Source organism: Hippichthys cyanospilos, chromosome 11 (assembly GCF_059441005.1).
Source record: "Hippichthys cyanospilos isolate Australia breed blue-spotted pipefish chromosome 11, RoL_Hcya_1.0, whole genome shotgun sequence".
Classification (NCBI taxonomy): domain Eukaryota; kingdom Metazoa; phylum Chordata; class Actinopteri; order Syngnathiformes; family Syngnathidae; genus Hippichthys; species Hippichthys cyanospilos.
In genome coordinates, this window is record NC_142379.1 from 16,103,551 (window position 1) to 16,126,904 (window position 23,354).

At 39.8% G+C, this 23,354-nt stretch overlaps 2 protein-coding genes and 1 long non-coding RNA gene across 4 annotated transcripts in view; 1 reads left to right on the forward strand and 2 right to left on the reverse strand.

Annotated features, from left to right (window-relative positions):
* Nucleotides 1–155: 155 nt before the first annotated feature.
* tyr (tyrosinase) lies at nt 156–6,452 on the reverse strand. 2 transcript variants are annotated; one of them, XM_088428374.1, is made up of 6 exons: nt 6,327–6,452; nt 5,351–6,210; nt 3,495–3,711; nt 1,932–2,079; nt 1,672–1,853; nt 156–1,581 (listed from the first exon to the last, which is right to left on the reverse strand). In XM_088428374.1, exons 2-6 carry the CDS (start codon nt 6,176–6,178, stop codon nt 1,334–1,336), a joined length of 1,623 nt encoding a protein of 540 aa, XP_088284500.1. In that variant the 5' UTR covers nt 6,179–6,210; nt 6,327–6,452; the 3' UTR covers nt 156–1,333. The 2 variants fall into 2 exon arrangements, with proteins under 2 accessions (XP_088284500.1, XP_088284502.1); XM_088428376.1 differs by having other exon boundaries at nt 5,351–6,390.
* Nucleotides 6,453–15,302: 8,850 nt separating this feature from the next.
* grm5b (glutamate receptor, metabotropic 5b) overlaps nt 15,303–23,354 on the forward strand; it is a 62,344-nt gene continuing 54,292 nt past the window's right edge. Inside the window, exons 1-2 of the mRNA XM_088428373.1 lie at nt 15,303–15,372; nt 22,630–23,079. Coding sequence (XP_088284499.1) covers nt 22,927–23,079 — 153 coding nt within the window. The 5' untranslated portion in view covers nt 15,303–15,372; nt 22,630–22,926. The remainder of the gene's footprint in view (nt 15,373–22,629; nt 23,080–23,354) is intronic.
* Nucleotides 19,606–23,049, reverse strand: LOC148416156 (uncharacterized). Its single transcript, XR_015867294.1, has 3 exons — nt 22,903–23,049; nt 22,667–22,785; nt 19,606–20,782 (listed from the first exon to the last, which is right to left on the reverse strand). It is a non-coding gene; the product is annotated as an uncharacterized LOC148416156 (long non-coding RNA).

The window sequence follows — 23,354 nt, forward strand, 5'->3', positions numbered from 1 at the left end:
GTCAAAAGTCTCCTGGGCTTGCATTTGCAAATAGCACGGCTTACCTGGGTTTGGGCAACTGGAGGTATCTGCTTCAGTTTTATTCCACTAACCCACTTTTGGTCAGGAGACTATGTGTAGTACTGTGTTCGTTAGTGAAGGCATCCCCCCCCCCCCCCCCCCCCCCCCCCCCCCAAAAAAAAAAAAAAAAAAAAAAAAGACCTTCACTTTAAATGAAATCGTCACATCATCAATAATTGTTACACCATTATACATTTCGTGATTGAAATGCATTTAAGTCTGAATATGGAGTATGTTAATTTAATAATAATAATATGTGGAGATGCATGCACGTCACTAATGTATCCTGCTGAATGTTCAAAATATGAGGGATGGCTTCCAAAATGAATTCCATCTGACTGTTTACCATCTCCAATATGGTCGGTGCATTTAATTTAATTTAAGCATCTGAATCATGGATAAAAGTCTTTTGTTGTTCATATGCAGTGTATCCTAGCTATTTTGTTAGTACTGTACGTTCTTGAGGTTGCTGGTGACATTGAATCATTGCATGCCATTTCAAATCATGGACTAAATCTTTGGTTTGGTGTATGCAAAAAAAAACAGGGGTGAGCATTTTACCTTTTTTTTTTTTTACGTGTCCATCATTTACAGTCCGTCAGTTCCGTGAACACCCTTCCGTCATCATTTAGGCCTATTCGTCTTTTTTCCTGTTAGCTGGCTGTCCCCGTTTCTAATTCTCTACAATATCTTCTTTTCTCTCTCTCAAAGTCCTCTGCCGCATTTTTTCCTTTTTATTTGTCTTCATAGTAGTTGGTTCTAAGTAAAAGTCTTCTTCCTCTTCTGCGCCCTTTTGATATACAAGCCCGCTAATGCGTGCATGCTAATGAACTATGAGAGCTATGATAAAACATGCTTGGATAAATGCGGAGCTGATGTAAGGGTTTTAATTTTATAGCTGCAAATAACGCAGGGTTTTGGCTGTGCGTCTTGATGTGGACTAACTAGTTTACCAAAATTGATTTACTTTTTGTTGATCCTGTGATCTTGTGATGTTGGAAAAGTGAGTTGCTTGGTATTATTCAAATATCCGGAATTTCACATTTCTAACTGTGTATAACGTGTAGGCAACAGCGACAGGGAGGTGACGGACCAACGGACAGTCTGTCGGTGCCGACGGACTTGACTAAAAATGGACACTCGATGGTTTTGCTTTTTTTTTTTATATGAGAAGAAATGTGTGATTCAGGTGCACTAGCTCATCACCAAATATTATCCAGGACCATGTCACATCATTACCAAACCCGTGTGTCAGTGTGTGCATGTGAGTGTGTTACAGAGTAGTCTGATAGGAAGCTGAACCTTCCTCTGAGCTGCTCTGAAGAAGCGGCTGTCGTTCTCCGAAAATGGACGCCCTCTTCCTCTTCTGGTTTCGTCTCCACTTCCTTCTCGCTAGGACGGCCACGGTCGCAACGATCGCAGAGATCAACGCCCCGATGATACCGGCTCCAAGCAGCCACTGCCAGATCTGCTGGGCCTGCTGGAGGTAAGGTGTCAGGATTTCTTGAACAAATCGCTGGCCTGCAGAGGAGGCAAACAAGATGACACAAAATTCAGATCTGCAAGGCCGTAAAATGAAAAAGTCTCACACTCATGATGTTCTGGACTGACCTGGATCCAACAGATACGCATATTCGTATCCCATTGACTTGGTGGAAAGAAAATGATCTCCATTCCTATAAAGCGGAAGGAACGGCACCATGTAGTAGCCATCATTGTGGCCAATGGGAGCATTTGCAAATGGATAGAAGGTCCTTGTGGGCTGATGGGTTCGGAGCCAGCGTTCAAAGATGCTGCTCAGAAGAAAAGATAGTTGGGTTATGGTGGGGATTGTGAACTGGAATAGTATGCGGATTTAGCATTTACTGTACCTGTCTATGAAAGCATGGTGCAGGAGGAATATGGGGTCGTTGGCCGAACCTTGCACCGAGGACATGGAGCCGTTCATGAAGACGTGCAAGGCGTTGTGCATGGTGCTCTGGCCTTGAACTGCCATGCCTGTGACTGGACTAGCAAAACCTGACAAAGGGAGAATGAGTCCCTTTTTTTTACATAGACAAAAGTATTGAGAAAATATTGAACAACTACAGGAAGTGAAATTTCACAAGATTATTTCTGTTCTGGGTGAATGAAGGAAACATTTAATCTTTTTAATCTTCAGGGATAAATAAATAAATTAAAAAAAATATATATGTATATGTATATGTGTGTATATACACCTATATATGTATATATATATATATATATATATATACTGTATATATGTATATATGTATATATGTATGTATATGTGTATATATACAGTACATTGATTTGTAAGTCTTCACTTTCTTTTGTCTTTCATGGGTTTGTGGGCTTATTAACAGTTTTGGTACTTGAAGTATTTTAGAAAGTTTGCATAATTTTTACTCTCCAAAAACACTAAATTGCGCACTAATGAGAAATCATGTGTCTGTTTGGGACCAATTTGTAACCATTAATATGGAAGAACATTTTGTCTGTTGAAGATGTTTGAGCAAGAAGGCATAGAAGGATTACCTTTTGGAGCTTGCTCAATAAATACTTGTTAAATTATTTATTTGGACTGAAAGGGGCCGAGGGGCTTGGTACAGCACTTGATTGATTGTAGTAGTTCTTGTGTTGTGAAAGATAGGTCCACAAAAATAGGCAACGCAACAATCCTGATATAGAACCCAAAACAAGATGCGCACAAAATGAGAATTGCGAGAAGAGTTTGCATTGACTGCCGACTTAATAGCACATTAGCTTCTACCAAGTATGCCTTGCAAGATGCAGCTATCAAAGCAGATATCAATCAAGGCATCTTTTGCTCAAACAAAGTGAAATTCTATATTTTCTTTTTAGCATTGCCAAATAGAATTTGCTGACTTTTGCTAATTTGGAAGTGTGTTTTAAATTATTGATGGTGCTTCTAGGAAATGAAGAAAGCTGAACTACATCACCACTACAATTAGAGGTTTGTAAATGTATTAGTATTATTTTTTTTGTAGATTCCACTAAAATTATACCTAGACTATGACTTTTGCAGGATACATGGAACTTTACTTTTTAGGGGGAATGACTGGAAGCATACAATAATGCGCTATTATCATTTATTGTTTATGTTTGTTCTACGGCTGCCTATGAGATCAGATGATTTTGATAGATGGATGGATCGTTAGATGGATGTCAGACTGATTGACTGAACTCCGCCTTTCGTGACCTCACTTAATATAATTGATGTAGAAAATGGATTGTGGGATGATCATTCTCGCCATAATGAATATCTATGCCCGTGTGAGTTTGCAAATGGGCCAAAAATCCTCCTTTAGATTAGAGAGATTAACCCAAGGATTACGTTCCTGTTCATTTAGTCAGGCATGTGAATACAGTAATACAAACGTATTAGCGCATATTTTGTGTGTGCCTCTTACCCTCAAGAACGTTCCTGAAACTCATGTTAGCAAATCGGTCCATGGATCCGGTCTCATACTCGCGCAAGCCCACGGTGAAGTCGACATCAGCTGATGTTGGTAGTCTCTGCACTCGGTTAGTATCGTGGTTGCCAGGGTTACGCAACAGCGGTCCTTCTCCTGTAGCGTTACACAATGCCTCGCGACTGTTGTATTCCTCAGGCTGAGTGCAGACAACCTACATGGAAACAGTGAGCTACACATTCAGCTTCTTTGAATAAACACGTTTAAAGCAAACAGAACATTTCAATGAGGTAATAATGCAAAAGTGTCAATTTATTTTAATTTATTAGGTATGTTACAGTCATTTTTCATCTTTTAGAGCTTTTTGTTTTTATACATTTATTCAAGTGCAATTTGTATCGATTACTTATTTTTTTCTGCATAAATGTAGTGTTAATCATGAAAGTTTGGATACTGCTACTGTGGCAATATACAGTGGAATGCGAATCAGGAATAGCGCTGCTCTTTAACTTGACTAACATGAACTGCTATGGGCTCACTACGCTTCTGTATTGTAATGTTATTCATTCCAGTGATACTTGATCAAATGTTTCGGTGTAGAAACTTTGAGAACTACCAACAACGAGAAGGAGCCTTGCCTCAGATAACCAAAACGGAGGTATTTGACGCTGACTGAAATAAGTTTATTTTTTCCTATGGTAATATGCCACAAACTAACAAAACAGTTTTAAATAATTTCAGCTATACAACACTACCTTTAAAAAGAAATGTCTTACAAATGATTGGATCTGAAAGAAAAAGCACATTCAAAGTGCATAAAGTATGTACATACAAAATCAACGATTTTTGTAACTTCTCTTTTTCAAAACTTAAAAGTTCCACCCAGACATCTATAGCTTGTCTCAGTTTCATGGCACAGAGATGCCACTAGATGGTGCCAGATACCTGTCTCTTAGAAAAGTAGGAATACCATCTTGTGGTATTTATATTTTAGAGGAAATATGTTGTGATCGACGGGTCAACAACGTATAAACGACTATCGATGTGCAACACACCCTTGTGGTTATTAGGGTGGTGAGTGGACCACGGCCCAACTCAAGAAATGAGGTACACCCTGAAGAAGGAAATTGTATCAGTTATATGTGATAAGTATTTGATTCTGAACAAAAGATGAAGGTATTCTAACACACATTTAGTGAATGAAATATACACACAGTAGCACATATTCCAACATTTCTGGTTTTCTGGTACATATTTGTCTGATAGGTAATCAGCTATCATAGGCTTGATAATAATCGATTATAGTTATTATTTGGAAAATTGTTAAACCAATGTTGCCACAGCTGTAAGAGACAGCAATGAAATAGATAGTGAAAAAAAGGACATTTACATTCCATTTGAACAGTTAGAGATTCAATTTAGTCATTACATGGTGTGGGGCAAAAGAAAAATGTCATTTTATGGGGCACTCCAGACCTATTTAGTAGTTTTAAAACTATTTCCAAGCATTCTTTTGTTTCACCTTTTTTAGATTTGGTCTCAGGACAAGTACATATCCTAAGAACATGCATGTTTTCTATGTTGATTATTTAAAATTTGATGGGTGGGGCGTAAAATATCCTCAATTTCTGCAATGACCCCCTATGTCCATTTTATACAAAAATATGACATACTTGATTCATTTGGGACCTCGAATTAGAGTCTTGAACTCAAATTTTGTGGTTAAATCTTGTTTAAATCTATTAATTAAGTGTAAAATTGCAGTCAACACACTAAAACTATTCTGCATTTTGAGGTTTCAGAATTTGAATTTCACACACATAATGAGGAGACGTGAATGAAAACATTCTTGCCTTCCATGATGAGAAGACGGATGCAGGGCTGATGAGATTGGGATTGAATGGGCTGCGGCCCCCCATCAAACTATCTGTGCACACCTCGCAGGTTTGGGCACCCCTCCAGTCCCAGTATGGGATGGTGAAGTTAAAATCTCCCGTTAGCTTCCTTATCTCATTCTCCCAGTGAAGCAGGTAGACTCGATGCCAGGGGAGAAAGGCCGCGGATTCATGGGCAAAGTCGATGTCGGTCCACACATTGCCCGGCCCCCCAAGGAATGCGTCCCGCGACACGTAGTAGTGCATCCAGACGAACAGATCGTAGGTGTTGATGTCGGCGAACCGAGGATTCTCACCGTTTTCGCCCATCTCCGCTCTGGTGGCCGTGGCGATGACATAGTCAGGGCTGATGGTGTTCTTGGCCAGGTTTAGGTAGGAGATGAACTTTTGCTGGTCGGCAGCTGACAGCGTGAGGATGTTTCGCCGCACAGATTCCCGGTACTCTGCGCAGTTTGCTCCCCAGTAGCCAAAGCGGCACTCCCCGCAGTTAAAACCGCCGTAGTTTCCGGCGCAGCGACACGTTCGGTTGTAGAAAGCCAAAGGCCAGCGCTCCCTGTCGTCTATCCCGCTGTGAGGGTACTGCGGGCCGTGGGGCTCGTCTGACACTACCACCTCTGTGCAGAAACCGCGGCCTGAAAGGGCGCCGCATGCCGAGCCGTCTCCATCCCAGACGGGGCAACACTCTTTGGTCCGTAGGCCGTCTGCGTTGGCGCAGGGCCGAGGGAATTGGCAAACGCAGGTTCCGAGAAGCTGCAGAAGAAGCAGGGATGGAAACAGGTTCCTCATGATGAAGTATTTGCAGATTGCTCCTGGAACACCTGTTGAAAAATACAAGCGACTTCCGCTCAGTTTTTAATTTTCAGCTAGTAATTAATTTTCCCCATCAGCAATAGTCTTGAAAAATATGAGAGAAATCCACATTTATTTAAAGTACCTTGTTTTGCTGGGATTTGCCCTTCCTTGTTCCCCTCCGAGCACCCAACCTCCTTCCACCCTCACTTGCTTCACCCTGCCAGCAGCCAACGGCTCTCTCCAATCTCATTGAACCCATTTAGGGGCCGTCCTAAGACAGAATGTGTGATCTCACGCACATGCTCTTGAGCACCCCCAACTTTGTGCCCTCGTACAACATCACATGCTTAGGATAATATTTCGGATTCTTTCATTCTGTCTTGAGACCAGCTGACCTCTCCTCTACTATACCTCAGGCACAAGTGTGTGACTGTGTGTGTGTGTGTGTGTGTGTGTGTGTGTGTGTGTACCACCCCTTCTCATGAGTTCCACGTTTACTAACAATGGCAATGTGTGGTTGAAATGGCGGAAAACCCGTAAAAGAAAGGGACATTGTTGAAATGTAGAGGTCAGAAAATTTTTAGTATTGCAAACTTTGGTCAAATATAAATCAGGGGGAAAGCATGGTCATCAACGTGTGTTGCTCAATGTCTGAGCAATTGAAATTAAAAAGGGCGCTGAAGATTAGTTTTAGAAGTGACATATTTGCAAATGATAAATTCAGGTCAATACAATGAATAGGGATGTTCAATAACATTTATTTTTAGACCTATACCGGTGTGAGTATTCACCGAGTAGTCACACTACCTCTTGTACTTTAAATGTAAAAATTCATTGAACACTTTGATAAAAATTTGTGAACCGAGACTTGTATGTTTTAAGGAAATGATGATTTTCCATTGTTTCAAATTGCATAGCGGCAAATACTGCTGTTGCAGACTTTCTCAATTTCAGATTTTGTTTGCCTTTAGTATAGGTAATTTGTATCTGCAGGCTCCATGAGAATGTGACATCTTGAAATAAGGGCTGTATTGGCACGATTGGTTCTCGGCCATTCCTAATAATGAATGATAATGAGGCAACACATAATTACATTCACTGCTATGGGTACTGAAATTGCATTTAGCGTCACATTTTGGCATGATGGGTGAAGCGTAGAAGGTAGTGGGCCCAAAGTACAGGGACGCGGGGAGGTTGAAGTGCTCAAAAACCATAATTTAATATGGCGCAGAGGCAAAATAAACAAGAACAAAACAGTTACCAAGTAACAAAAAAATCCAAAACTAAAAAGACTGGACTCATGGGGCTAGAGCAGAGAGAAGGCAACAAGGAAGCAGTAGAACTCATAGACAATAATATAATCACCGCACAACAAACTGAAAGCAAACTGGATGCTAAATATATATAATATTTATATAATAAATATATAATAGCTGGACAGGAGCAATAGGAAGGGGAAGCTGATTGGTCAACATGCGGGGGTGTGTGTGAGTGGAAGATGGAGTACCAAGGGAAAACCGATGCCAACAGGAAGGCAGGAGCCGAAATTTGAAGTCATCTTAAGACATAAGCTTAAAATGACAGAACACAGAGGAAAATTATGGAGGGAAAATGCAACTGTCATAATTTTTTTCATTCAACTCAAATTTGAGAACAGCAAGTTGAGCAGCTGAACATGTGCATTCAAAAGTTCAGAGAAGGTCAAATGAAGTTCATCTTTAACTCATTCAGTCACAAACACATCTTTTTACATGTTAAGTTCACAAATTCAATTCCATCTCTGAGTACTGTCCAACTGTTACTCATGGGCATTCCATGTAAGGTTGCAGTTCCGTAATATGGTAGCACTGGATGATAATGTGCTTCTGGTAGCCTCACGTTTGAGTTTTCTCATATCTTTGGCAGTTAATTTGCATTTTTGTTCATCAACACATTTCTTGCGACCCTGTTGACTATTTACAATGAAACGTCTGATGCTTCTCTGTTCAAACCTTGACATGTTAGCAATTTCAAAAATACTACATCCCCCTGAAAGACCTTTTACAATTTTTGCCATTTCGGAGTCACTTTTATCTCTGTTTTTGCCCGAGGAAAAGAAGCTGGTTAATAATTTTGCTCATCATGATACTACATCTGAACTATAAAAATAAATAAACCCATTTAGTTTGTTGTTGTTTATATTCCTACGGTTGAGCAAAACAAAATAATAAATACATTGTGTATGTCATCTACCAAGCTTTGACATTTAAATTCATCCATTATCATATCAACTCTATTGCCGAATTAATGACTCAGACAAAAGTGTCTTCTGTACTACGTGATTCAGCGTGACACTCACTTGCACAACACAGGAATAGACCTGCTTTCGCCATTCATGCACTTGACCCCCCCGGGTCTCTTGAGGACCACTACACAAGCGGGCTCGAAGTATGCCCAGACCTCGAGACCTCAAAGCGGTCACATGCTGCCGCAAACCAGGCACGGGATGCGGCTTATCTGCGGCAACAACTCGCTAGAGTGCACAGGAATGAACATCACAGGATAGATCTGACCGCAAGGCTCCTCTGGGAGAACGCGCGCTTGTGCGTGTGTGCACGGGAGACAAAGGAAGGCACATCATTCAATTTTTTTCCCAAGAATTCTGTAAACCAACTGTTCAACCCCGGGAAATTAGATCTCATGATGCACGTCCTGATATGAAAAGTTACAGAAGTACAGTACTTCACAGACAGCTCGCTTTTTCTCCAAACATACACAAGAGGGCAGCGTAATACCTATAATTTAGGACACACGGATTCTGAGCAAGCTCCTTCGCACAATAAGTAGTGCTACTTGTGACACATTGGGTCTCCTTCTATCATTTCAACAGCACATTTTAAAATATTCCCACAAAAGCAGCCATCAGAATAATTGTAAAAATAGTGGTTATACATTTGCTATAATAAATATAATTCCTTGCAATAAACAAATGCTTTGCTATACAATAAATATAACTGCTTGCTTTCCGTGAGAATAGACGCACTGTTTGCAATGAAACAAAGAGTATTATGAGAAGGTTGAACTTCAGCCTGATCAAGCTTGGCCGCAGTCAACGACACGTTGCTTGTTATCTACAAAATATCTTGCTACACTTGTAATACACATACACACAGGTAGAAAGACACGTGTACAGGGTTACGGCCATGTTGTTTTTAGGATGGGGATTCTTTATGTAAATTAGGGACTGCAAATAAAAAAATAGGGATATCAAAAAGAAATTGTTCCGAGGGGCTGTTTCAGAGCGCAGTAGAATTCACCTTACAGTTCGTCTCTGTTTTCCTCATGCATGGGAAAGAAAAAAAATGCCTTCTTCCTTTTTTGTGTATAGTTTCTCACAAAAGTTCAACAGGTGAACCTGACAACAGCATTGTGTGCTTCTTCCAAATTCAGCTGGGATTGGACACAGGTCACCCATGGCCATATGATGACAAACAACTTTGAAATCGAGGCGATATTACTTTTAGAAATAACAGGACAAAGAAAATACTACCTCATTACAGTTCCAGAAAATGTAGGTCAACGTTACTGCATGGTCTGCGCACATCTTATTTTGACTACATTCAAAGTGCAAAGTTCAGTTCTCTCATGATATCTGTCCGTCCGTCCGTCCGTCCGTCCATCCATCCATCCATCCATCCATCCATCCATCCATCCATCCATCCATCCATCCATCCATCCATCCATCCATCCATCCATATGTTTTTACTCCTGACCAGGACGAAGAGCAAAGTTGGAGCCTACTGCAGCTAACTTTAAACTTCTCATCATTCATTCTCACAGGCTTTGCTAAAAAAAAAGAAAAAAAAGATGATTTCCTTCCCTACTCGGAGTAAATTGTATTTCCTGGCACACTTGTTTGGTGTTTTTCTCATTTTGTCCCACTTGAATTGTGAATCTGACGTATGAGTGGCAAGCCTGTAAATCAGCTGAGTGTCCATGGCTACCGCTTTTATTTTGAAGTGCCCTTGTCTAATTGATGTGTCACCTATGGCACAAGCTCTTGTGGTCGTGATTTGTGAAGAAAGGAGAGTGGTGATAGAACTTCACACCAAATAGATAGTTGGACGTGTACTTTGCAGTACTTTTTAAGCTTGTCTGCTTCTCTGTGGCAAAGTACGGGTCAGCAAGTGTGAAAACAAGACAGTGACATCACAGAAGTAAACAATAATAAACTATTCAAATATTGCCGGGTGCACACTAGATCTTTCACATTGTGAGACTAATGAAAGACCTATTTAATCCGATTAAATGTGACATAATGATTAAGTGATACAATTTTGGACTTCATATCTACTTTATGGTTTTGGGTTTCCACTGTGAAGTTTGCAGCCACCCACATTCCATGAAATGCGTTTGCAGATTCATTGAAGGGTGAAATTTAGGTGTGATCTGATTATAAATGGTTGTCTATATGTACGCTGCAATTGGCTGCCCTTAGGTGTACTCCACATGTTGCCTGGATATCAGTAGCAATTGGCTCTAGCTCACACATGACCCAATTGAGGAGCGCAATGAAGCACTATAGATAATGGATGGTTGGATATTGTTAAATCAGCCTGGACTAACTATTTCCCAGAGGTTGAAATGAAGGTAACCTTGAAATCACTCTACTTTCATCCATTTGGGATAGGCCTGATTCACATCCAAGAATATTGAATTACTCCCACCCTCAAACACAATGTTCTAACTGTGCCACTTTGGAACAAAGTACTTATTTTCATTTGTGTCATGTAATATAAATATATTCTCACTAATATTACCAGTGAAAGCATAATCGGTCATTTCAGCTGTCACACAAACATGTTTGTTGTAAGTTTAATTGGATAGTCCATCCTTAAATAATATTGTAATGGAGGTCTAGCACAGCAGGAAAACCTTCATGTATATTTTTTACAATGTGGGATAACCTAGAGTACAATGACCATACAGTATGTTATGAGCATACTGTACTGTATACTATACTATACGATACTATACTATACTATACTGTAACTTGGCAAAGTTTATCCATCATATGCATCTTGTTAGTTCTCTGCAGATCAGCACACGCTCTCTCACAGTTCAATTTAGTCTTCTTTCAATCAACAGTAATCCATTTATTGACCCCAGTTTTATGTCAACCACAATTCAAGCATCTCTTAAAGTAAGTGTCATCCCTGTGTGTATACATGCAAGAGTGGCACAAGTGGAGCTGATCGATTGCCTGCTAGCTGATCTTATATTTTCTTTTTTTACCACAAAGGCCAATGGTTGCCAGGGAAACGGGACCCTCGAGATCATTCCGGGTTTTGAACAGATCAAGTTAGAAAAACAAAAGACGAGATTTGATGTGACAACAGACGGATCTTCCATTGCGATGCAGTACGGACGGCTGATGGGGGTCTTTGGCGCTCTTTCCATCACAGCTGGCAAGCAACCAAGAACTGATGATTAACTGTAGCTGATGATTAAATGAACTGTGATTAGAGTTGAGAGTGCAGAAGTGAAGAAGATGCATTTTAGCTTGTAAAGTATATGACAAAAATAGAAAACGTTGTTGCATCCCTCCCATCCAGAATAATCCATAAAAAATGCCAAAAAAGACTTATATCACATAGAGTAGTTGTTGATTATATAACTATCCACATGTCTGGTATCATAACTTCATGTGTAATGTTTCTAACTAACCAATTACTTTTCACTTTTTTGGGGGGTGGCTGTGAGAACAGAGTTGCAGAGTAATCATGGAATAAATCCTCTTTGTCAATAGGCGGCAAGTGGTCACCAAGTGGAATAATATTTCATTTTGTGTTTATTTATTTCATCGAAACACTAGTACAACATCACAGCAACTCCAGTATGCGCACAATATTTTCACGTCATCTTCAAGTGCTTTTCTGCAACTAGTGGCCGCACATAAATACTGTACAATGTTTTGCTATATTCTGTAAGACTTCTAACAGGGCGGGAACACGAATGTCTTACAACACAGAGTGACATGGCCGAATGCCTTCTCCAAGTCTACAAAGTACATGTAGACTGGTTGGGCAAACTCCCATGCACTCTCGAGGATACTCCTGAGGGTTTACAGCTTGTCCACTGTTCCTCCTCCAGGTGGAGCTCATCCACAGCTAGGGCTTTGCCACCAAAGAGTTTTTTGACTACCTGAGTGACCTCAGGCCCAGAGATGGGCGAGCCCACCTTGGAGTCTCCTGACTCTGCTTTCTCAAAGGAAGACGTGTCGGTGGAATTGAGGAGGTCTATAAAGTATTCTGCCCACCAGCTCTCGACATCCTGAGTTGAGGTCAACACATCTCGAGAGGACTGATACCAGAGCCTAAGCTGTGTGAGGAGACAAGTCCGACTACATCTAGTCGGAGCTTCTTGGCCTACCACACCAGATCAAGCTCTTTTCCTGCGGGAGAGGTGACATTCCATGTCCCAAGAGCTAGCTTCTGTAGCCGGGGATCGGTGCGCAAATGTCCCTACCCTTGGCTGCCGCCTAGCTCTCTATGCACCCCGTTGGACCCTCGCACAGGCGCTGAGCCCATGTGAGGGGGGACCCACCTTGCCTCTTCCGGCTTTCTCTGGCCCCATGGGTCTGGCCACCAGGCGCTCGCCCCACCTCCAGGCCTTACTCCAGAGGGGGGGCCCCGGTGACCCGCGTCTGGGCAAGGGAAAACTAGATGCAATAATTTTTCTCATTAAAAGGAGTCCTTGCTTATTCTGGAACCTAATCGAGGACCTGTTTGTCATGGGTGACCCTACCAAGGGCATAAAGTCCTCGACAACTTAGCTCCTAGGATCACTGGGAGACGCAAACCCCTTCACCACGATAAGCTGACGGCTCACAGAGGGGGGCAAAAACATAATTTTCCTAATTTATTCACACTGGCTCTCACTTATCTTTTCACAGCAGCATCATCTGTGCCTTGTGAGAGGATTTTTTTTCTGAAGCAGGAGAAATCCTCACAAAAAAAGACAGGAAAAAAAAAACGGAACCGTCTCACTCCAGCCACTTCGGAAAAACTTTTTTTTTTCAGTTAAAACCAATAAAACAATGTTTTAATGCTCCTTATTTATTTACGGTCACTAAGACATAGTAACACAAGCACATTCCTATTCTTTAGTTTTCACTGTGATCCTTTGACTTGTTTTGTATGGGGAAATTAAATTGGTACTACATTTTAGTGGTTGGCATATGTGCCAGCACAGTTGGCTGAATGTTGTGATGGTTCATGGGGCTTCATCAAACATCACTAGCTTTGTCATTGACAATGACGAAGAAGTTTAAGTATATATTTATTTTGGCTATAGAGTTTAAATTTCAAAGTTTTTCAACAGGAGTTATACCTTATTACTTTTCAAAAAGTGGTAAAAGTGTGCCCTGACTCAAAGAAGGTTGAAAAACACTGCTTTAAACAAAAGTGGGGTTTTCGTGTAAATGTTTCAAATTTAGTGAAAATGCCCAAAATTAATGTAAAACTTATGGCCGTTCCCATTTTGCTTTATTTTGCAAATATTGAGAGAATAGACGATTACGATTATGTCGCCTGAAAACATCTCTCTGCCGTTAAGTGTCAACAAAAGTGCTCATTTCGTAGTATGGAAGAACTCTGGTCACAATTGTGTCAGCGTTCACTGCCGAGCAGTTAGGAAAATGAGACGGCAAAGAAGATTGCTTCCGACAAAGACCGCCACATTCTTCTCTGTTATGATAACATTTGCTTTGTTCCATGGTCTCGGAAATAGTTATGTTTATTTCTACACCCAAACAACTTTGTTGACTGATGATATTTATTGATCGTCTGCGTCACAGGTGTCGAACTCCGGGCCTCAAGGGCCGATATCCTACATGTTTTCGAACCTTTTCCCTCAAAAACACCTGATTCAAATGATTGGGATCATTTTGAAGCTCCTGCAGAGCTTGCTAATGAGCTAATCATTTGAATCAGGTGTGTTGGGGAAAGAAAACCGGAAAACATGCAGGATGCCGGCCCTCGAGGACTGGAGTTCCACACCTATGGTCTGCGTGATATTTAGTTAAAATGTGCACCCATCCGGTCCTGACATTGTTTTAGGGAAAATCCGTTTCCATAGACAAAAATGCACATTTTTCCTTTGATTCACACCCCCATAGTCTATCCTCTCCAGTAGTAAAAACTTTCCACTCAAGGTTATTTTCAAAACTTTTGATAATTTGAATCAATGTGCAAGTGTAGGCCTGAAGTATCAAAGGCCACAGGAATATTTTGTCTTGAATTGTTTTATAGTTATGCAATGGGAACCAATGTTTTTTACACATATTATTTGTTGACTTGACTGTTTTCTGGATAAATCATTTTATACAAACCCCATACATACAGGATAATGGATCTGGATAAACCTTTGAACATCAGAGAGCCTTCGTGGGACTTTTCGGAAGGGGATGAAAACATCCAAATTACGTACGTGATCCTCATTGTTTGTAAAAGCTAAATTCAAATGAGTTCCTTGTGGAGACTGTATTCCCACACCTTATTCCAACAAATAATAGGAATGTTTCATCGTGCTGATGTGATTACACTCATATGGTTTTCATCATAGCCTATTTGCTGGTGTCAAAACAAGATTAAAAAATGGGCGGGAGAATAAAGAGACCGAAAGGGGAGGGAACCAGAGATAGAGGTCAGAATTAGTAAGGCTATCACTTCATCACGGCACCCAGCCTGCTCGAGTGTGTGCGTTCGTGTGGATGTCTATGCTCTTTTAATGGTCCACTAATCTCAAATGCATTTGGCTGGCAAATTAATCCAAGCCTTGTCATAGCCAAGCCCTAAAATCCCTTCTATCCCATATTACCCCTTCCCTGTCTCTCCCTCATGATTCCCTCTCACTCTTTATCAGTATCCATCTCCAGATGCTACAGTGGAGGTAGGTGTGAGAGAGAGGGAGAGAGAGACAGTCGGAGCGGTGGAGGGAGAGAGGTTGGGTGGCCTGCGTTGTGAGTGGAGCCTCCTCATTGGAGCGTTGAGAAAGAGAGAGAGTGCGAGAATTGAGAGAGCGAGAAGGGGGGTTCATTTGTTGCCATAGTGAAAAAGTAGATTAACCAAAGCGAGCAGCGATGCAATGATGAATGCGCGAGGGATCTTGCTCTTCTCCAAGTCTGCACACCTGTCCTGCAAGCAGAGGTATGCCTATAGGTTTATTTATTATATATTTAATGTACTGTCTGAAATTGTATCTTGGACCAACATCACAGAATTTAACATTGGAATTTTTTTCTCTTTTACTTCTCGAAGCGAGCATGCTTTCAGATACTGAATAAAAGTGAATTAGCACATGCTTGCTGAAAACTAAGATAAACTCATGTAAATTGAAAGTTTTACCACACGTACTGCATTCTATTGCATGTGTGAGTTCAAATGATCTTTCACATCGAGTCGCTAGACAGAGGCACGCGAAGTGCGCATTTATTCATCAACGAAGGTACATAAACAAGAATGAACATACAAACATACAGTGTGTACATCAACCTTGGTTTGAAATCGGTTTTAAAAGAACTTATTCAGAATACAGAATTCAGTACTGTCTTGTAAAATCCATATCAAAGTATTCAATAATAGTTCTAATTTTAATTGGTTTTCCTTTTGTCTTTAACAATCAGTGGTAATGTAAACTATGTAATTTTAAAGGTTTTTCAGTTTAATAATTTTTGTTTAAATATACAACACGATCTGTAGCTTGGGTGTTGGTAAAATCATTTGCCCATAATTTTGTTGCATAATTCCAAAAATCTCACAGCTAAATGTGGGAACTTGAGGCCAATAAACCAAATTAAATGATAAATCAATTAATTTGGGCTGACGAAAATCTGTGATATGATTGGCACATATCAGATACATCTGACATCCCGCTGTACAAAACATACATATTAACAGGGGAAAAAACATCTATTTCTCGTTTTATTTCTTCAAGGACAACACCAGCGAATGTCATGGAGGGAGATGAGGAGGTTCTTATTGTACCTTTGGATTCAATGATTTTTTCTGATAAGGATTTGCGGTTGATCGAAATATAATCATGATTTCGATTTTGGTTTCTCATGAACTTAAAAGCATTATAATCGCAATAAAAGCAATGAATATGCCAAACAGTGGTTCGTGAGTGTGTGAGTGTGTGTTTGTGTGCAACTTCCAGATGTTGTGAAAATACACTGAATGCACTATGTTGCATGCACAGCAAGTGGGTAATTCTGTTCAACGGCATGGATGTTGGAACTTACTGTAAAACTAGAACAATTACAAAAACTATCACACATTGTATATTTGAATTAAAAAAAAAAGCTTTTAATGGTCCGTTTTCTAATAATCACTCACGCAAGTGCTGAAGTCAATATAAAATCCATTCATGCTAACGGGAGATTAGCATTGTCCTCCATGAGGGATATTTTTTAAAATAACAAACATTTACACACAAATACTAGAGGAACACATTCTGAAAGGTAACATAAGAATACTCAGTGGCACATATTCTTCCTAATTTGTGAAAAAAGTTAAGGCTCAAACACAGCATTCATCGTTTACTCACATTGTAAGTGTGCGCTCTATGCTTGGATGACACCACACTGCAAAATAGAAGCCAAGGCATGCACCTCAGGAGCTAAAGATAATTCGTTTTCTTTTCAGTTTTCTTTTTTCAAGTTATATTATTTCAGCATATCAGTGATCATACTTTATCAATAATTTATTTTCAGTTTTTTCTTTCAATTAATATTAAAAGTTTACTTGAAAAAACAAGGAACCTAAAACAAAAATCATAACACATTTCCACATGATATGGCAAAAAATACAATACACAAGGTTGCCCAGTAAGTTCCAAGACAGAACAAAAACAATATTAAGTAAAAATGAGCAAGATAACGTAGATGATTATTGAAGGTTTAAATGACTACAAAGTGGGGTTGTCGCAGAATGAAAATGCACAAGGTTTGAATTTCACATGTTATTTACAAAGTCATTCTGTGCTTGAAAAAAATAATAGTGTAACATAACGCCCATAAAGACTAGTACAGTATTTTCAGTTTACAGTTTAAGCTCTGTGATTTCCAAGCTGTGTGTTGAGAGGGATCATCAGTGGCCCAGTGGGACAAAATAATGGCCCGGTTTTGATTTTCATAAACGATATCATAAAACATTTTTAAATTAGAACTGCACCTTTACTCATCCACACGATCTGTGATTATGACGTATAGTAGTGAGTCACTGACAACCAGAGCAATTAAATGCTCTTTAAAGGTGGTAAAAAGGCACAAAAATCCTATTTAAATGAGGTCATCGTTATGTCAGCCTTCATACTTTAGTGACGTTTTTGTTTGATGGTGTACTGAAATATGTCTAATGGTTTACAAAAAAAAAAAACACTTTCAGCTCCGATATACAGTAGCTGTTTAAATATTAACTGCTACAGTAAACCTAATGCCAATTATGAGAGAAGACAAAGCCATAGACAACAGAGACTGGCTTTGAGCTTTTAAAAAAGCATGTAGTTGCGACACTACATGAAACGACATGTAAAGTGTGTGTAATGTGTGCATGCAGTATAGTATATATTGAGGAAGACTGTATACCTTGACACCCAAGGATGGTGGACAAACATTTCAGTGTCAGTCACTAAGATTATGAACATAATGAAAACGACCGTGTAAAAAAAAATTAAAAATGGCACAACATGCAAAACACTTAAATCTATTGAAGGAAATGTTATGCAATGAAGGACACGCAGAATTGTATATATATATATATATATATATATATATATATATATATATATATATATATATATATATATATATATATATATATATATATATATAGCAGACCAGCAATGGAGTGACACGTTGCATGGATCCAGTATGATGGGCAACAGAAAATAAGTGCAATTACCTAAAAACGCCTGCAGATGAAGCCGAATCAACACAAATACAGCCAACCCCCTAGGGCCATGACAGTTGTTTTTGTCGCAAAGCTGGGAAAAACACCGTAAAGAGGGTACGAAAAAAACTCAAAACGCATTCCACATCGCAGCATGATAAAAACATAAGGCAGGGACGCTGTAACACGGGGGTCCACTGTGTGCGTGTGTGTGTGTATGTATATATATATATATATATATATATATATATATATATATATATATATATATATATATATATATATATATCAAGTGAAAAATAAAAACCTCTTGACTTGCAAAGCAGTTTGCACGACATGCTCAAAACACTTATCTATTAAAGAAAATGAAGGACACACAGATTGTATCTGTGCAAATGTTGGGGTTTTTATACAGTGTGATTATTCTGCTCCATTTTCATGAGTGAGTCTGATGCAGCAACAGCTAAACTGAGAGTATGAAGCAAAGATTTTGCTGAAAATCTTTGAATTGGCTCCACCTGTTCAAACTTGACGCACCTGTTCAAGTGACTTTGCCTGAAGCGAGTCAGCACACGGTACTTTAACAACTTTATAGTGTCTGTAAAATATGAGCGTTTATTATGCAATTGTTTGTTGTCAAGTGTCAATCGGCGTGTGCGTGCGTGTGCGCCAGCAGCGGGTGAAGGTGAGGTGTTTGGAGAGAGGCTCAGGTGTGCGTGACCGGAAAACGGAGGACGCGGTGCCAGATGAGGCAAAAATGCTGGTAGCGTTGACATTGAAGTGAACGCCATCGCTGCAATCTTTCCCTCTTCATAGATTGCAAAATTGCGACCTAATTATCAAGCGGAGCCACACGCCAGGACGGAGGGTAAGACTTCAGCTCTGACAGAAATTGCATCGTGAACTGTAATTAATTTCATATTCACGCCGAGTCTCGCTTTTCTCCGCCAGCCCAGACTTAATTTACCGTAGTTTGTCGTCACCTTCGCCAAAAATATGAATGGATACACAAACGCATTCGAGTGTAGCGCGTGAGCAGGAACAGACGTTTGCATGTCTTGTGAAGGGGAACCGATCGTACGATTGGGTCATGCGCTAAACATGGACAATATTTATATTTGTGTGCAGCTCTCACTCTTTTACGCTGTGCGCCGAAGTCGCACCGAAGTGTGTATTGAGGATTCCAAGGAGCTCCTCTCTCATTGCGGCTGGTGGGCGCAGCGCTGCACCAGCAGCCGTTTTTATTTATCATGATTGTCTCATGCACGCCGAAGACGCGAAGCGATGAGGTGTTCATCGCCGCTTAACGCGTGAATTCAATGGTTTCTACGTGAAGTGATTTTTGGGTACCACCTAGTCAGGTGGACTCGTAGCAACCTTGTCTGATCTTGCTGCTGCAGTGTCAGCAGTTCAAGTCCTCTCGCTGTGGGACTTATTGGAGACAATGCCCGTGCCTTGTCTTTTATCTAGTCTTTGTTACATTCCCGTGTGGGCAGTTCCCTGTGTGTTTGTAGTACCCTACTGAGTCTTTTATAGTGACATAATTCTTGGTTATTGACTTGGGCTCTGTAAGGTGTGCAAAGAAAATGGCACCGACCCTTTTCTGTTTGTTCAGACCATTCATACTTTGCAAACCCTCCTTTAAACTCAAGTTGGAGTGCGAAGATGTAGCATGAAAGGGTAACTCATTTGTGCATATAGAAGTGACATTTAATCTGATTTCATTATAATCACATCCCTTATTTGGATTGTGACGTGATATTTGTCTGTCAAGATACAAAGACAAAAATCAATTCAGAGGCCAAAGGTCAATATGAACATTGAAATGGAATGCTGCACATACATTTTCTTTGGTCAATTGCGAAAATCATAGAGCTAAGTGACTGATCTCTTTCCATTGTAGTTGCGTTACAACAGATGTGGCTTTAACGTTCAGCAACTTGTTGAATTATTCAAGAAAAAGATGAGAAATTAAGGATGATAAAGGAATAAGAGAGGCAAAATAACTCTTTACATAATGCTCTACAACAAAAAACATGGGGCATTATATTGCTCCTGTCTTTGAAGACAGGAAAAAAACAAAACAATGTGTCCTTTTTCACCCAAATATTTCCCAAAATGAAATTCTATCCAACAATTAGGACAGTATGTCTGTCACATGTCCTCACATGAATAAAGCCATTTTTAAGATGATCAAGCAAGAGAAATGCTCATTATCTTTCTGTGTGATTGTATTTATCGTGAGCAATTGTTCTATTTACCATCTAAACCCGAGAGCCGCAAGTCCCCCCCAAGGAGTCGTATATTGCATAAATACAGCCCCCTCGCATAGCTTCATGTTTTAATATAGCAAGAGTAGCATTTAGTGACTCATTGGCATGAAATGACTAAAAAAAAAAAGGACATGAATCAACATCACTCTTCGTGAGAAGACAAAAACGTTACGTTCTATTTTCAACTGACCGGCCAAACAATTGCCACCGTTTAATAAACAATGACACAGAAAGATAAGAATAATTAACATAGTAGTGTGATGCTGTATTTTTATTCAGAGGTTTTTGTGAAGGTCCTGCGTTTAGTTTGAATAATAAATACATAATGGTGTCCGAATTTTTTTTTTTTTGGCGTGGTGATTGGCTTGTCGCTTGCTCTCAGCAACTGACGAGGCCTATACAACAAGACAGAGACACAAATGGGGAGTGTGATAGAGAGATCCAGCATGTATGACTGAGTCTGTGAAAGCTTGGAAATGAAACACTAGTAGTTTGTCTTCAGTGAGTGAGTGGGTTTGTATGTAAGTGTGTGAAAGGGGAGCTGTTCTCTTCTACTTGTTCATTACAAGAGCTGTGGTTAGCCAGGCTGCCTTCCTGACACTGTCATGTTAATTACAATTAGCCAGACTCTCCCTTGTTGCCCTTTTTTATTTTTTTAAATCCCTTTACTTTTTCATAAATGGGACCCTGTGACAGCGGCAGCGCTGCCGAGCGGTTAGCTCATCCACCTCGCAGTTCTGAGGTTGAGGGTTCAAATTTGGGGTTCTGTGTATAGCACTTGCATGCTCTAAAGGTTCTTGCTTCTCCTTTATTCCAGAAATATACAGGTTAGGTTAACTCAGCGCTTCTCAAATAGTGGGGCGGGCCCTCCTGGGGGGGCAAGGTTGACCCCAAGGAAACAGCTTTGTTTTTGACATGTGAAGTGTAATTGCAATAAAAGAAGGATTTTCATCATTTTTTATTTTTGTTTCAGGCATTTTTTTTTGTTTTGTTTTAGACTAAGGTGTGTAATGGGTATAAACGCTGTATAAAAACAATTAACCATTTTTGAAAGTTGATTAATATTGTTTTTTTCTTTTTTTTAATGTTCAAAAGGATCCAGGTTTAGGTATACCGTATTTTCCGCGGTATGAGGTGCACCTAAAAGCCTTGATTTTTTTTTTTAAAAAGCTGATGATGCACCTTATAATCAGGTGCGCCTTATATATGGATCGATATTGAGATTGGGATTCGTAGATGGGGAATGAACTGAACCGTTCTGAACCTGTTTTTCATTATTCACCACAGTCTATCAGTTTTGGTGAATATATATTTTCAGTTATCTTTGCATTTTCAGCAAAGCACTACAGCATATTAACCAATTGATTAGTCACTGTGGGCCAATGAAAAATGGATGGCGGGCTGCAAACGGCAATCGCGCCATAGTTTGGATATCTGGTCTATGCGGTATGAAACCCGCAATTGGCTGATGGTAGTTTTACCCTCACCTATTATGGGTCATACTTATATGTAGTTTCTAATGTAATATGTACTTTTGTCCCACGTCTAACTTTGTTTTAAAATTTGCATTTAATTCTCTGCCACCCCTCCCCACACCTGTTTTACTCAGCTAAGCCCAGACACCTGTGCCATGACCTTCACTGTGTTCCACATGAGAAGCAGTAAATCGTTTGTTGGGTTTCTAGTAGAGAACTGAAGGAAGACAACATATAAGGCTTTCAAATGTATCTTTCATCTCTCTGACTTTTAAATACAAATCTACAACACAGGCAAACATACATTCTATATCATGGGATTTGTCAGTCATATTTTAGTCTCGTGGTGAACCACAAGCCCGTCTGTGATGCTGCATGGGTGGATGACCATCTGGTTAACTTTCAAAATACATTTTCTCTTGCAATTGTGTCAGAATAATTTGTTCGTAAGTCCAAACTTTTCACTTAATTTACTGTAACCTTAATTATCTGTGAAGGCCATTTTCTATGTAACTTAAATTTTGCATAAATCAAAAGTAGGCATTTTACAAATTCAAGCTTAAAGAGGTTTACTGCTGCCCAATCTCCATTTACATCTCTTTACTTTAACAAAGGAAATAGACATTTCCTGTCTTTTGCCTATAGTGTTATCATACCAAAAATTGACCTGTATTATTTAGTCATTGATTACTTGTAGTGTGTTTGGGTGTTGTGGCCTGGAGCAGTGTTTCAGAATGATGTTTTTTTTTTTCTCTCTCTCCTTGCAGGTTCATGTGATGAATATGTCTGTCTGCCACCACTTACCTTGGACATTAGATCTGCCTCTGGACTTCTTTCATTTATTGAAACACATTCAAGTTTTTTGGGGTGAATTTCTCAAGTCGCACTGCTGTACCTGCCTCTAGAATGGTGATAGTCCAACGCTGAAATCCAATGCCAGGGCAGAAGGGAATGAGTTAAAACAACCTAAATTGAGCGCATTTGCTATGGCCAGAAGACTGCCAGAAGTTGTTACCTGTGACGCCATCTTTTAGTTTTACCTTTGGATTAATAAACAGACCAAGATGATTCTGTGGCTGCTCCACTTTTTTCTTTGGGCGTCACTCGAGCAAACGGACTCTGCCCAGTCTAGTGAACGACGAGTTGTAGCCCACATCCCTGGAGACATCATAATTGGAGCATTGTTCTCTGTGCATCATCAGCCTCCTGCAGACAAGGTTGGTTTTGGAATATTTTGCCTTTTACATGCCTGGATGATGAATATTATAAAACGGTGGTCCCTAAACTTTTTTGGGGTCACAGACAGGATGGCACACAAACATTCTTTTGGCAGACTGGCAACCACAGGGGAAGAACCGTTTTGATCTGACTGCTTTTAAATACAACGACAGCAAAAATAAAAAAGTTCCTTTTAAACATTCAGCATCAACACGACAACAATAATAAATATAACTTATTAAAATTTACTACTCAACAGTTATGGTTACAACTT